The sequence below is a fragment of the Gymnodraco acuticeps genome, unplaced genomic scaffold (genome assembly GCF_902827175.1).
Source record: "Gymnodraco acuticeps unplaced genomic scaffold, fGymAcu1.1, whole genome shotgun sequence".
Classification (NCBI taxonomy): Eukaryota; Metazoa; Chordata; class Actinopteri; order Perciformes; family Bathydraconidae; genus Gymnodraco; species Gymnodraco acuticeps.
In genome coordinates this window covers 100,250-116,164 of record NW_022989755.1, presented here as the reverse complement: position 1 = coordinate 116,164, position 15,915 = coordinate 100,250, and the positions used below count along the sequence as shown (strand labels likewise).

The following is a 15,915-nucleotide window of genomic DNA, read 5'->3' as shown; positions in this document are numbered from 1 at the left end:
CACAACAACCTCTGAACATTACAAATATTCGCCTCAATTCAACCTGGAACCTCTCTCATACAATAATACAATACAAATGGTGTGTGTGTGTGTGTGTGTGTGTGTGTGTGTGTGTGTGTGTGTGTGTGTGTGTGTGTGTGCGATGGATCGTTGGAGCTATGTGAAACTCAAGGCATATGCTCGAACGGGAGCTGCCTGGACGCTGCAATCATGTTGCGGCCGAGGAAAAAAGATACACATGCGTTAATCGCATTAAAATAATTAGTGGCGTTACTTTTTTTTTTGCGTTATTAACGCGTTAACTTGACAGCCCTAATTATTACATAAGTGTGAAGCTCAGAGAACTGTCTATAAGTAGAACTCTTAGCTGGTAGATTTGGCTATTTATAATGCTATCCTCTCACTGCACCACCTATGAGTTGTAAAAAAGATATTTCTTGGGAGTGGGTTATCGTCGTGGCAGCAGGGTGACTTTTTCGCCTTTCACAGGCATCTTTTGTGAATACCCAACCCCCCACTCTTCTTAATCATTAATGTATCCAGGCATTGCTCACAACAGCCTATTTATAGAAGCCTTCACCAAACATCCCTGTGCTCATTTTCAAACAGCCGCAGAACAAGGCTGAGACGTCTGCTCTGTCTCCACTGTACCATTTGTCTGTCAGTGGGGTGAGAGAGAAAGACCCTGGTGCATTGGTGGAGTATTTTCACTCTATATCCTCTCTCACTAAGCTCCTTTTTTCTTCCTTATGTTCTTCCTATTTTTTCCTTACTTCCTGTCCTCATGCCTTTTTCTTTTATTCTTCGCTTCATCTTCATCCTCAAACCCCAGTCTGCTGTAGTACACCACACTGCTTGCACTGTGATGAGCTAATTACCGTCAGTAGTTGAGTGTGATGGCTCTCTCGTTCTGTAATCCATAAATAAACCTTTACAGAGAGACATGCATATGTGGATATGTGCAATCATTAGAGCCTGGCTTTTGAGTTCTGGATGTTATGGGATATACTGTAGGAAAGCACAGCAAAGCTGGTTTTGCTCTACATTACAAACACACATAATTACTATAGACTGAATATATTAAGATAGTTACAAATAGCTAGGGCTGCTCGATTTTGGCAAAAATCATAATCTCGATTATTTGGGTCAATAATTGATATCACGATTACTAAAAAACGATTATCCATTTACTTTGAAAACATACATTTATTGGAGATTTTTTTTAACAGTTGATTACCCTGAACTTTAAGTATAATTCAACTGAAAAACCAATACAAAAAAAAAGTAATAATAAAAAAGATAATCGTTTTATTTCGATCACGTTGTTTTCGTAATCGTTGCAAGCCATAATCGTAATTGCGATTAAAATACGATTTAATTGAGCAGCCCTACAAATAGCCACACATAAGTAATGTTGATGATGGATAGATGCGCTGTGATGCTCTGCAGCTATAACATTTGAGAAGCTTGGCAATAAGATAATGATTTGATGTACAAGGACAGGACCTGTGCTGTGGATTTGTTTAGTGCCTTCTCTCAATGGACCTGCCTCAAATCCTCAAGTTACACTCTGGTTTAATGGATCAATTAATCAAATCCCTTGTAACAGGCATCGTAGGCTCTTGTCTTTATTGAAAATTGCAAATACTGCCTTAAAATGAGCCCGACTTATTATGTAGTGATTGTATTTACTCTGGTTTTCATGCAAACTATACGGTCCACAGTCATTGAGCTTTTAAACTTTACTTCACATACATCTTTCATTCAACTTCTTTGCCAAAAACTGCATTTTACAAGATGACCTTTGAACACATAACTTTATCTTTGCCCATCACTCATTTGTACTGAATATATCCCAATGTAACTTTTGTTCTGTTGGCTGTTAGCTCAGTTTTTCACCTCAGCAGCAGGACTGTGTTGCCCACTGGCTGCTAACAGCTAACATTAACCAGCCCACCTCCTGACACTTTAAACATGGAACGTATTGATACAATGAATCAATAGTCACAGAGGCATGCAATTACAAGGAATCCGACAACTAGGAACCATTTCTTATCGGAAATCCCTTTCACTAGCATAACAATTAACTGTGCGGAAATACTAGATTTTAATGCAAGTTAAACTGAGTAAACTAAAGCATCTCATGATCATTCAAACCCTCTTAAAAACCTATTCGGCATTAATTAAGTTTGTATTCTTCATCTTAAGATAAGTTCTAGTTTCTCTAATCTGTGTGAAAGCTATGCAAGGTTTGTTAAGCTTTGATTATCAGTGATGCACTACCTTGTTTGTGCCTAAATAAATTGTTTTTCTTTCCCCCTAGAAATGAAGCAAAGGCAGGCCTTCAACGCAGAGGAGGTTAACAAAGTCAGACAAGTTAAAAAATCTAATAGAGGCGAACATCCATTACTGAATGGGCCACCGGTCGAGCCAAGAAAAGGCCATTTAAGGAAAGCATATACTCAGCTCCCTGTAGAAAACATTTACGAGAGGCAGTCGCTAATGGGTCAACAGAGAGACTCTTTCATCCCTCAAACTAATTGGCATCTGAATCTGAAGCTTAAGGGAGAAAAAGAGGAACCGGCTCGATGCTATTGATCAGGTGGATTGGTGCCTTTTAAAAGGTACAACAAGCATGATGAGGATGCTACCTTTTCACATTTCTCTCCTCTTTTGCAGAGGAAAAATGTCAGACGTTTTGCTTGACCACAACAAGCAAAAACATGTAAATGCCACAAAATAAACCAATCTATGATTTAATATAAGTTTGAATCATTAGTCTGCATATCACCCCTGTGGCTAACACAGTAAGCTAATGAGCTTGGTGTAAACTGAAGAGATGCTTTTCTTAGAACTATTACATCCTTGCGATCATTCCCCGGGCAATTTTCTTGATGTACGAGTCCACAGAGGTTACTATTTCAATATATTGGATCCAATCGCTAATAAATCCCCATAATTGTTTGTCATTATCCCTTCCTCATTATTGTAGCCAAGAGCACTGGATGGTGGAATGGAGGCCGACAGTCAAAGATAAACACTGTGTTCGCCACGCATCACTGACTGCACTAAATGCGAAGGTGCAGGCCGCTCAATAAAACTAATCAAACGTGAATTTTAGGGTGTATTGACTCGCCTGGATTCGCATGGGATGGCAAATTTGTGATCCAAGGAAAGAAGGGGGAAAAGGCTTAAGCTGGAAGATCAGAAGCCAGCGTGGCAGGGCAAGGACAGTCAGAGGGTAGAGCTAAGAGACTGTGAGCAGACTGATTTCTCAAACACTGCACATCCCCTCGAGCCAGACAATTTCCCTCTTGCCTTTGCCACTTTTATTGTTTCAGCTTTAAACTTCTCCTTATTGCTGTATATACTGTCACGGTAAAAAGAAAGGATGGTATCCAAGTGGTTATCAATCATCACTTTAGGACTTAAAGCCCCTGGCCAAGTTATTTTCTGTAACATTAAACCGTCATAACTAGATAATCAAATTAAGAAGATTGTGTGTGTGTGTGTGGTTTAATCATATTGACTGACAGAGGCCTGGAAACATAAATAACACATTTTGAGTGTTGCCAATTTCTGATTAATGCATCAAAGCTTTTATTGATCTGAAACAATAAACAAAAACACATTCATAATACGTATGTTGCATGAGGAATAAACAAAACTGACCTAACTGTGGTAGAATTTTTTGTAGGCCTTAGGACAAGTTTTAGGCTCTTTGGACAAATGAGGTTCAGTGGGTGTGTTTTTTTCAGTTAATATATCCTTATTCCTCTGAAACAAAAACACATATATCTTGTAACTGGTTGTAATTTGACTTCATATTTACCTTTCTTGTTTGTCTTTCAGTTGCAACGATTGAAGCGCTCCCTGTCCTTCAAATCCGTCATGCGTAGCAAGAGTATGGACAACTTTTTCCAGCGCAATAACGGCGAATCCCGCCCTCCTTCCGCCCTCATCACTTCCCCTACAGCCCTGCCATGTCCTCCTCCCCCCATCTCCTCCTCCCCTCTGGCCTATGAGCGCTCTCCGTCCCATTCCCCGTCCACCAGTCCCAACCTCTCACTGTCATCCCGCTCACCTTCCATCAGCCCCTCGCTGTCTATGCCCTCCAAAAACCAGCTAAAGTCTCCGGTGCAGCCGCTCAAAACCCACTGTTTCCAGGAGCACGTCTTCCGCCGGCCCACCAGCTGCCAGGGGTGCAAACATATGATCCAAGGTAGGTCAGGGGTACTAGATACTTCCAGACAAATTGTCTTACTTTCGTTGTTTCATAAAGGAAATAAATGTGTTGCACAAGGTCTCCCAAAATGCAGAGATAAGCTGATTCTGTGTACTTCTGAAAGCTAAGATAAAAGTTGTTACAGTGCTACAGTGTAGATATGGCAATGGAACAACTTAAGTCACAGGCTCCTCCAACAGTGCAACATGAATAGCTGTACAATAGCTCCCCACTGCTCCTAGTACTAGACTCCTGGTACTAGGATGGGTTAAATGCAGAGGCCAAATGTCACTGTGTGCTGTGTGCTCTGCATGTGTGACCATTTAAAGAGGGGTTTCATCCCTCCGATTCTATCTATCTATATATAGGACATAAAACAGATCAAATAGTGCAAGAGAATGTTTTGACATGTGCAAGTAAATACAAATAAAATAGAAATAGTGCAAGAAGAGTCCATATACAAGTAAATGGAAATATGATATATGGGATAAATAATTAGCAAGATGCAAACGGATGAATGTTTATTGATTTTTTTTAACAAGTTCATGTGTTTAATAGTCTTATGGCCTGTGGAATGAAACTGTACCTGAGTCTGGTGGTTTTAGACCTGATGAGCTTCTCTGATTCAAGGCATTTCTTACAAATGTGCAAAGATATCAGTTAAAAATAGTCTGAGTGTAGCATCAGATTTTGAAGGGTGTTGCAGATATTTTGGGTTTATTTGCTGAGGTTTCAACATTATGGGAATTATGCCACTTCATCCAAAAATAATCAAACATGTTCTGTCTGTGGTTCTCAAATGATTAAAGATTGTAACTCAGGTATCCACAAATCTTACTGTGGATCATTCGCAAGGGGTCTAATTCTTCAGCAAAAAATGTTCCCAATAAAAAAGATTGACTGCAAGTGCAGAAGTCCAATCCTGTTTATGTGGCTCCCCGGGGAGTTGTATCTTCTTCTTTTTTTACAATTGGTGTGCTGACGTTTCTCAGCAGTCTTCTTCTTTTTACTTTTATTATGTACTGCAACTGCTCTTACAATTTGCATACTCTGAATGCTTGACAAAACTGTTAGGCATTTTGAACGTACTTGAAAACACATTGATCAATTTGAGATCATTAAATGTTCTTTAGCTAGAGCTTAGAGACTATGTAATCAAATCAGTAAATTATTCAATAATATATATTTAACATTCCTTACCTAGTCCAATACAGGCCAGTGAACTGGTAAAAGAAAATGTGCATATAGAACATGTGGCGTACAATTGTCAATGCTGATGTTTGTATGGCAGTTTATATAATACTCACAGTGTGGGTTTCACATGTGAGGAACAAATCTGACACTTTTTTGCTAAAATAAACTGGTTACCAAGCTTCTCGGAAAGAAAAGTATTTTTAAATCATTCAAACACATAAAAGAATAAAAAACCTTCACAAACCACAGAATGCACCTTCCCTCCATTTCCATCACACTCTCTGCACCTGATATTGCCGTTCGCTGTGTCCTTAATGTGTTGCTGATAATAGAAATATTGACCGCGGTGTTCAGTCCACTAAGAGGTGTTATTTTTCTGATGTCCATGCAGGTAACTCCAAGCAGGGGCTGCGCTGTCGAGCCTGCAAGCTGGCGACCCACCTCTGGTGCTCCTCGGAGCTCTCCCAGCAGCCCTGCAATGGAAAGGTAAGAACACCTCGACTTATTTTAACCTCACTACCATAATCTATTCCCCTTTTTATGAAGCTATTGTAACACTTTACTGCCCACATACAATATAAAAATCTAAGTTACTAGCACTTGTCTGGCAGCGATATGACTCTCAGATATGTGGTCATCGAGTGTGAACAGGGGTGTGAAACTCTGAGAGGCGAAATACCCATAAAGTACTTGGATTTGCTAGCTGGTTATTGAGACAGCAGGGACATATGTGTGATCAAAAACATATGATATTTAAGAGTTCATAATGATTTGCCTCAAATGCATCGCACTTACTTAATGCAGACCTCCGGCAATTTTTTACGTAAGTGATTTTTTTTTTTTATATCTGCACTATGATTCGGATGTGCTCCAAAATGAAATGGGTACTCTTTTTTTTTTTTTTTGGCACTTGGTATCACCTTTCTACGGAGCCCTGGAGGGTTCATAGAGAAAAAAACGAAAAAAAAACGTGGCCACGCTTTATTAACTTGTGCGCACGAGATGTAAAGCGTGGCAACGCTTTAAATACAACGAGGCCACGCTTTATTAACTCGTGGCCACGTTTCAAATGTATTATCTTTTCAATTTACACACGGCATCTATTTCCTATTGTCCTGGGAGAGAGATCCCTCCTCTGTTGCTCTCCCTGAGGTTTCTCCAATTTTCCCCTTTTAAACTGTGGGTTTTTTCCGGAAGTGTTTCCTTGTACGATGTGAGGGTCTAAGGACAGAGGGTGTCGTATTGTCATACTGATATTCTGTACAAACTGTGAAGTCCACTGAGACAAATGTGATATTGGGCTATATAAATAAACATTGATTGATTGATTGATTGATTGATTGATTAAATACAACGAGGCCACGCTTTATTAACTCGTGCGCACGAGTAACTCGTTAAACGAGTAACTCGTTAAAAGCGTTACGTGGCCTGTACTACGAAGCAGGATTAGCTATTTTACACTATTCATTCATGAAGTATGACGCTGCGCTGTCAGCACGCGTCTCCATGTTTGTGATTGGTCAAATGTTGCTAACCCCGTCCCTTTCACATGAACGCGCTCTCAGCAGGACAGAGAAACCCTGGTTGATTTACTGAGTTGATAACCAGCTTCGTAGCCTTCGTAACATGTTTCAATTGGGTAGTTTGTAAGGATAATCCAATATCCATGCATACTTTTTGCTTTGCACATTTGCTTGCTGCGGTTCTCTTCCCGAACCCGACTGACCATGCATGGTCAAACATTTTATTTACATCGTTAAAGACATTTTAATATGTTGTGTATTTGTTTCTCAAATGTACTGGATATGAATGTGCTCTCTGTAGGCTGGTGCCATATCCAGAATGCATTGTGTCAGCAGAAATGAAGAGCATCTGGATGCTGTAATTGTCTCTGTCAGTCAGTTGGCATAGCCTTTAGTCCTGGTAATATGCTTAGCCCCAAATCCCTGGTCCTGTTAAAAGAGGATAAAGCCATGAGGTTATAAATGGAACGTGGGTTGACCACAGCTTTGCCAGATAGACTAATTTACGGGGAAATGTTTGTACAGGTAACGCTCATATCACTTATATCCTATCTAAGAAAAACTAAAGCGGATCAGGATGACACTGATGAAGTTTCGGTGGCCAGGTCCCAACATTTTGTCACTCAGCCTTTTTGTCCGTCCTCCTGCATGTGCTGCTTTTCTCACACAACGCTCTCTTTTCTCTCTCCTCTCTTGTCTGCGTGCAACATTTCCTTCCTCCCCTCACAACTCTGTTGGAAAATCAATATCTCTCTGTACCAGCTGGTCTGGCAAATTCAGTGTGAAATTCAGTGTGTTTGAGGCGCACACAATCCCTGGAGGATACGACACGGAAGGCTCTCGCCAAGCCTTCGGTGGTGTCCTTTTCCATCACTGCACACTCATCAAAGCAAGGATTAGGCCTTTCACTGAAACTGCATGGAGATCGAGGCTCCTTCTTAGACATCCACATACCTCTAGGTCCGGGGCCACTGACTCTCAACCAAAGTGCGTCATCCAAAGCTTTTGTGCGCAAAAAGATTGCTTCTGAAATTTCACCTACTGTATCTTAAGTGCATTAATTGCTCAGGTGATCTTTTTTAATGTATGAGCTTCATCATACATATTTGAATGAAACTGAAATGTAGGAAAGGCTGGAATGTTCTTGGCAATTAGTTTGACAATAAATCTAATTCCTGTGTTTGGTGCAGACTTGAGGCCAGAGCCTGCGTATTCGCTGCAGGCAGAAGAGAGAGCCGAGACTCCATAAAGCGCAGGAAGAGCATTAGACGTAGTAAACACTGTATCGGTGCTGCTGTGTGGATTAACTAGCAGTTGTGGAAAGTTACTAAGTACACTAATTTAAGGACTGCACTAAGGTACAATGTTCAGGTATTGTAGCATTTCTATTTCAACTTACTCTATTTTGCACAGCCTTTCTTCTCTTTTATCAGTGACATGTGGCTCACACTGCAAACCTTTCCATCTCACCTCCTAATTGTTTTCTTCAAGGGTCCTTAAAGTATTATTTTCCTATAATTAACTAATTAATTAATGAATCTTGCAAAATAATGTGTTTTTTTCTTGTCAAGACCCACACTCAATTCTCGATAAGAAGTTGATTTCTTTAGATTACAGGTTAAGACAATCCTAGTGGACTGAGAGATTTACATATACAATTGTTAAAATTAGCTTATCATTAAAATACTCCAAGTGAATGAATAGATGAGGCACACAAATAATAATATCCATTGTTTTGCTTTGCCTTGGGCTTGCCCTACCAGCTGAGCTACTGGAGCGCTCAATATCTTATCATATCAATGGGCAACAAAATGGACCATGTTTCTATATATGGGTACAGTTTAAATGCAGGACTTTTACCTAAAACCAAGTTTTTGTGGATGTGGCGTTGTTACATTTACTTCAACAAAGAATCTGAGTACTCCTTCTACCTCTAGTAATTCACAGCAAAAAAACAAAACTAAAGTGGGCACAACTGGCAAATTATAGGTATGTAAAGTAGTGAAGTTAAAAATAAAATAGGAAAATCAATGAAAGCTGTCCCTCTGACTCACTCCTAACCCATTTGCTGAGTGCACCCATATATGACTGATTGCCTTAAAATATCTCCAGATCCAAGCTGCTGAAAATGACTTTGGATTCCCGACAACATTTTGCTAATCAATGTTAATTAGGCTTAAAGATGTATTACCCTTTGATTAAGGAAATAGGCCTGCTGAGCGCAGCACAAAATAATTGCTTCTGCAGGAAAGATTTACACTCAAACCCATTTTACCCGAAATTGTGAGAGACTACTCCACAGTCCCATCTTGCTTTGTCCGACCAAAGAGGGACATTTTAGCTTCTCTTTTCTCTAAAACTGTCCAGTCATCATTTCTGATATGTTGATCTGTAGCTGAATGGTAGTAGTACTATATGTGGAACAGTTTATTTTGCTCAGGAAAGAATGAGTCTACTCCACATCAGTATGTTTAAAATGGGAGCAATGGCAGATCAGAGTGTGACTCGTTATGAATTTACTTTAACAGAAAGTGAAGCATTTGCCAGATGTATTGTCGATGGTTTATTCACAGACCGTGTTTACATTTTATTTGTATCTTGTGTTTCCTGGAAAGACTTCTTGACTTCTTCTTGAGTTGCAACTGTTGGTCAAATGGCAGGAAAGTTGGCAATTATTTGAAATGAACTGAAACTGACCGCTGCCTTTTTCTAATTATCATCGTCAACTGAATATTTAGAAAGAACAAACGTTAAGCGATGAATTGAGAAAATAATAAGCAGATTCATTAATGATGAAAACATTATTGTGTGCAATCATTCTTTAAAGGTTCCCTATCAACAATATATTATAGGATATATATATACAAAACCACCTCCAAACACCAAACAGATCATGCATTATAGCGTGCCATAAACCCCTCTGTTTCAGCACTGTTCCAAAAGGGCTGATTCTGTGTTTGTAGCTTTAAATGCTAATGAACTGCTTCTGGCCTCCTCTGTGAAGTGTCAGGTTTAAAAAGGAGCGGATTCAGGTGATAAGGTGCACAGGTGCTACCTTGGTTGGGTATTAGCTAATGGTTGCAGAACCCAAAACAACATTATGACATCACAAAGGGCCACCAGCTGCAGAGAGTTAACTAATTAAAGGGACGTGGCCCCACAGCTGTGAGAACTCAGCAATCAGGTGTCCATTTTAGGTAGCACTTTCCTGGAGCGTCAGACAGTCAAAGACTGACAAAGACATTAGAGTCCTGCGGGAGGCAAAGAGGAGGCAAATCCTACTTTGATTGAGCTAAGTATCGCTGGTGTTTTTTGTTTTTTTTTAGCCCCTCATGCTATAATCATGTGTATTTTCACCATTCCTGTTCATGTGTCTTCTCGCAATTATCACTGGCCCCGTGTATCTCGTAATCGATATAACCGGCCTGCTCTCGTCTATCCCACATGCTCCACTGAGATCCAACATCTAGTTTCAGGTGGCCTGTGGAACTGCCACTCAGCTGTTCCTAAGGCTGACTTCATCTCTGGTTACGCCTCCCTGCAGTCCCTGGATTTCCTTGCTCTCACTGAGACCTGGATTATTCCATCCAACACATCCACCCCAGCAGCTCTCTCCACAGCATATTCCTTCTCCCATACACCCAGACCCACTGGCAGAGGAGGTGGCACTGGTCTCCTGCTCTCTCCCAAATGGAGCTTTTCCCTCTTCAAGCTACCTAACTTCACTCCTTCCACCTTTGAATTCCATGCCGTCACAGTAACCCATCCTATACAATTAACCATTGTTGTTCTCTACCGTCCACCAGGCGCCTTGGGGGACTTCTTGGAGGAATTAGATCATCTCCTCTCACACATCCCTGAAACTGGTCCTCCCACTGTACTTCTCGGAGACTTCAACCTCCAGACAGGGAAGATAGACGAACTAACATCTCTTTTAACCACCTTTGCTTTCTCACTGTCTCCATCCCCACCAACTCATAAAGCTGGCAATGTCCTTGATCTCATATTCTCAAGGAACTGCTCTACTTCTAACCTCTCTGTAAACCCACTTCACACATCGGATCACTTTTTCATTTCATTCTCTCTACCCCTTTCCAAACATAACAAACTAATCTCTTCTCATCCTGCACCTGTCCGCCGTAACCTTCGTTCCCTCTCCCCCTCTACCTTTGCCTCATCGGTGCTCTCAGCCCTCCCTTCCTCTGACTCGTTCCAACTCCTGCCTCCAAACTCTGCTGCAGAAACTCTCCTCTCTACTCTCTTATCCTCTCTGGACTCTCTCTGTCCTCTCACATCTCGGCAGGCTCGTCAGTCCCCTCCTGCTCCCTGGCTAAATAATGCACTGCGTGCTAATAGAACCGTCCTTCGGGCAGCAGAGCGGAAACGGTGGAAATCCAAACACCATGACGACCTCCTAACCTATCAGGCTCTCCTCTCCTCTTTCTCTGCTTCGATCTCTCAGGCAAAAAGCACTTTCTTTCAAGATAAGATCCAATCTTCCTATTCCAATCCCAAAAAACTATTTTCCATCTTCTCCACCCTCTTGGACCCTCCCAAAGCCCCTTCCCCCTCCTCCCTTCTGTCAAGCGACTTTGTTAACCACTTTGAAAAAAAAGGTTGATGATATTCGCTCTTCTTCTTCTGACTCACCTTTACTCACCGCTGGGTCACCAGACCCACCTTTCACCCACACATTAACCTCTTTTTCCCCTCTCTCTCCAAGTGAGGTTCTTACCCTCATTACCTCTGCCCACCCTACCACCTGTCCTCTGGACCCTATCCCTTCAAACCTCCTTCAGACTATCGCTCCTGATATTCTACCGTTTCTCACCTATTTCATCAACACTTCTCTAACTTCTGGTCACTTTCCAAACAGTCTCAAGGAGGCAAGAGTAAACCCTCTCCTAAAGAAACCCACTCTCAACCCGTCTGATGTTATAAACTACAGGCCTGTCTCTCTCCTCCCGTTCCTGTCTAAAACACTTGAACGCACTGTCTTTAAACAACTCTCCTGTTATCTCCATCAGAACAACCTTCTGGATCCGCACCAGTCTGGTTTCAAGGCAGGTCACTCCACAAAAACTGCCCTCCTTGCTGTCACTGAGGAACTGCACACGGCTAAAGCAGCCTCCCTCTCCTCTGTCATCATCCTTTTGGACCTGTCTGCTGCATTCGACACGGTGAATCATCAGATCCTCCTTCGCACTCTCCAAGAACTTGGAGTTTCAGGCTCTGCACTTTCCCTCATCACCTCATACCTCAAAGACCGCACCTACAGGGTTACTTGGAGAGGGTCGGAGTCCGACCCTTGTCAATTAACTACAGGGGTCCCTCATGGCTCTGTTCTTGGTCCCCTCCTCTTCTCCTTGTACACAAACTCGCTCGGATCAGTCATTAGCCCGCATGGTTTTTCATACCACTGCTACGCTGACAACACCCAATTAATTCTGTCCTTTCCCCGCTTAGAGACCCAGGTCGTCGCACGCATCTCTGCTTCAAATCAAATCAAGTTTTATTTATATAGCACATTTATAAACGATTTTTGGTCGAGCCAAAGTGCTATACATAAAATAAAAATTGCCTACAGTAGAGACACTTTACAGCAAATACAACAGCACAGATTGTTCAGAATATCAGTATGAGAAAAACGACACCCTCTATCCTTAGACCCTCACATCGTACAAGGAAAAACTTCCAGAGAAAACCCACAGTTTAAGGGGAAAAAAATGGGAGAAACCTCAGGGAGAGCAACAGAGGAGGGATCCCTCTCCCAGGACGGACAGACGTGCAATAGATGCCGTGTGTAAATCGAAGAGATAATACATTTTACAGCATATAGACCGAATGTTAGGAAATGCATATGTCTGTAATAAGAAGATGAATCCACGAGGATGTCAGCTACAATCCTGTGGAAGCCATCAGGGAAGCAGCATGACGAGACCCAAGGCAGGACCGCAGAGACAGGTTCAGCCACGACCCGAAGTCCACGACTTAATCCAGAACTCAGGATGCTTGTCTAGCTGACATCTCTCAGTGGATGTCTGCTCACCACCTCAAGCTCAACCTTGACAAGACTGAACTGCTTTTCCTTCCGGGAAAAGATTGTCCCACTCTTCACCTAACAATCAACATCGGCCCCTCTGTTGTTTCCCCGACTCAGACTGCAAGGAATCTGGGTGTGATCCTAGATAACAAACTGTCCTTCACTGCAAACATAGCTGCTACAACATCTTTTACAACATCAGGAGGATACGTCCCCACCTGACCCAGAAAGCGACGCAGGTTCTGGTCCAGGCTCTCGTCATCTCACGCCTAGACTACTGCAACTCCCTCCTGGCTAGTCTACCTGCATGTGCCATCCGACCTCTGCAGCTCATCCAGAATGCAGCTGCTCGTCTGGTCTTCAACCTTCCTAAATTCTCCCACACCACGCCGCTCCTCCGCTCCCTTCACTGGCTTCCGGTAACTGCTAGAATTTAATCCACTTCAAGACAATGGTACTTGCGTACCATGCTGCGAATGGATCTGGCCCTTCCTACATCCAGGACATGGTTAAACCGTACACCCCAGCACGTGCACTCCGCTCTGCATCAGCCAAACAGCTCGCTGTACCCGCACTGCAAGGGGGACCCAAGTTCCCATCAGCAAAAACACGTGGGTTTGCTATCCTAGCTCCAAAATGGTGGAATGAGCTCCCCATTGACATCAGGACAGCAGAAAGCTTACACACCTTCCGGCGCAGACTGAAAACTCATCTCTTTCGACTCCACTTCGAGCGATAGAACTATTAACAAAGCACTTATATACTAATAAAGGGCTGGCTTATCTAAAGCCAGTTGAGTAGCACTTGAAATGTTTTTGCTCTATGAAACCTGATGCACTTATATGATTCTGTTTTCTTCAAGTTTGTATTTTGTTGGTCGAACGCACTTATTGTAAGTCGCTTTGGATAAAAGCGTCAGCTAAATGCAATGTAATGTAATGTAATGTAAAAATCAAAAAATCTGATCAGCTCATTTTCAGACAAAAAGAGAGAGAATCTTTTTTCCAGAAACTTTCTGAATCTCTTAAAGCAGAGAGGACACATTTTGCATAATAGGTGACCTTTAAATGTGAGCACTTTTACCTTTTTATAAATGGTTGAGTTTGCTGTATATCATAATAACTTTAAATCAGATATGATGTTATTTTTGCATATATGAAGCCATCCAAAATATCAGTCTTAGAATTGCTGCATAAACGGATACAATCACACTGTTCGGTCATGTGTTATACAATCACACTGTTCAGTCATGTTTTAGCAGTGAGATTCGTGTAGTCTTTTCAAAGTAGAGGTGAAGTTTGTGTTGTGTGAGAAGGAAGATAAAGAAGAGATTATGGGCAAATTGTTGTGTGTCAGTCCTGAACAGCCATCACACTCCCTCCGAATCTTAGAGCTATGTTTCACTTCTGGATGACTTCTGTGCTCTTCACAAGCTCTACTCACAACAGCTGTCAGATCGTCACAGCAGTTATTTTTGATTGCTTTCTTTTCTGCTATAAATATATTCACTTTGGATTTTCAGAAACGTTCAGACACCCAATGAGTATACAACAATATTCCTATATACTTCATGACGCAGTTTCTGATTTATAGATGTTTTTTGACATGTTTAGCATTGAGCAGTATGACCTGATAACGTTTTTTTTGTTATACAATGAAGGGTTTTAACTGCCTGTAGGCCAGAAGAAATCAACCCTAAAAAGATAAAGCATTTTTCTGATGACATGTTATTCTCAGCATGTACCGCATTCTATAAAACAGATGATAAAAAATGCAGAGATTAAAAGCAGAAATACTTTTTTCTTTTAAATATGCTTCTATTTGGGGAACACAGGGCATATTCATCACAGCCTCTGAAAACAGGACTTTTATCTTTCAGACTGATGAGTCATGTTCTGCAGCTAAACATATTTTTCTTGCTAAATAAAGAAACAATCGCATATCAAAGGTGGTCGGCTTCAGATCTACAATTTGACAGAGACAGATCTTGCTGGTGCCCCAATACGCAGACAACATGGATGAATAGCTTGAAGGCAGGAAAAAAAAAAAAAAAGTGGAGTCATACTCCATTAGGCGAATAGGCGTGTTCGGGGATATATCTTCAGAAGCACCATGTTAAAGCTAATGGTGAGTGTATTATTGCCGCATTAGTCGGCAATAAAACGCTCATAGATCATATTCGCAGATCCAACATACAAGTGTCAAGATGAAAACATTTTTTATATTACAGTTAGTTTGCATTATAAATCATCCTCTTCCTCCTACAGTCCATAAAGTGGAGGAATAACATCAATTTAGATATCAAACTAAAAACATTTGTGTTTGCAACGTTTCTGAATTCACTGTCAATAGCGGGCTGGGTATTCGGAGTAACAATGAGGAACATTGCGGTTAAGATGGAGAATTAGCATTAGTTTTCAGCAGATGTATTGGTTTCAAAAGCTTAAAAAGCAGATTTATATTCCTAACCTTCCCTGCACTTAAATCATATGTTAGCATATATATATTAGCTAAATTAACTTAAAAACGTTGTATGGCTGTCCTGTACATTTACAAAGAGATGTGTTGTAGCTCCTCCCTGACTAACTCTCTTGCAAATCGGTTGCAAAGTGTATACATGTTTTTTAGCATTTCGATTAATTTAACGTTTTAATGTTTGTGCTGGGTTATAGATACAACTGTTACAGTAACAGTTATAATTGACTGTCAACTGGCAGAGGAACTTGAAGCATCCAGTTCACTTCACTTCAAATGTAAAATTAAGAGAATACAATTATAATAGTCAAGTAAATACAATTACTCTGGATTAGTCCTCATGGATAGTAGTATATAAGTAACATAAGCCAAGTGCCTCCACATTTTCCTCAAAGTATCTTTATCAAAGTTATTTGTAGGAGATTTCAGATGAGCTGAAATACGGCAACACGAAG

The 15,915-nt window shown here is 41.2% G+C and overlaps 1 protein-coding gene across 1 annotated transcript in view; it reads left to right on the top strand.

Annotated features, from left to right (window-relative positions):
* LOC117543089 (SH3 and cysteine-rich domain-containing protein 2-like) overlaps nt 1-15,915 on the top strand; it is a 34,798-nt gene that overhangs the window by 9,077 nt on the left and 9,806 nt on the right. The window contains exons 2-3 of the mRNA XM_034211151.1: nt 3,853-4,222; nt 5,811-5,905. Of these exons, the coding sequence (XP_034067042.1) occupies nt 3,853-4,222; nt 5,811-5,905 (465 nt within the window). The remainder of the gene's footprint in view (nt 1-3,852; nt 4,223-5,810; nt 5,906-15,915) is intronic.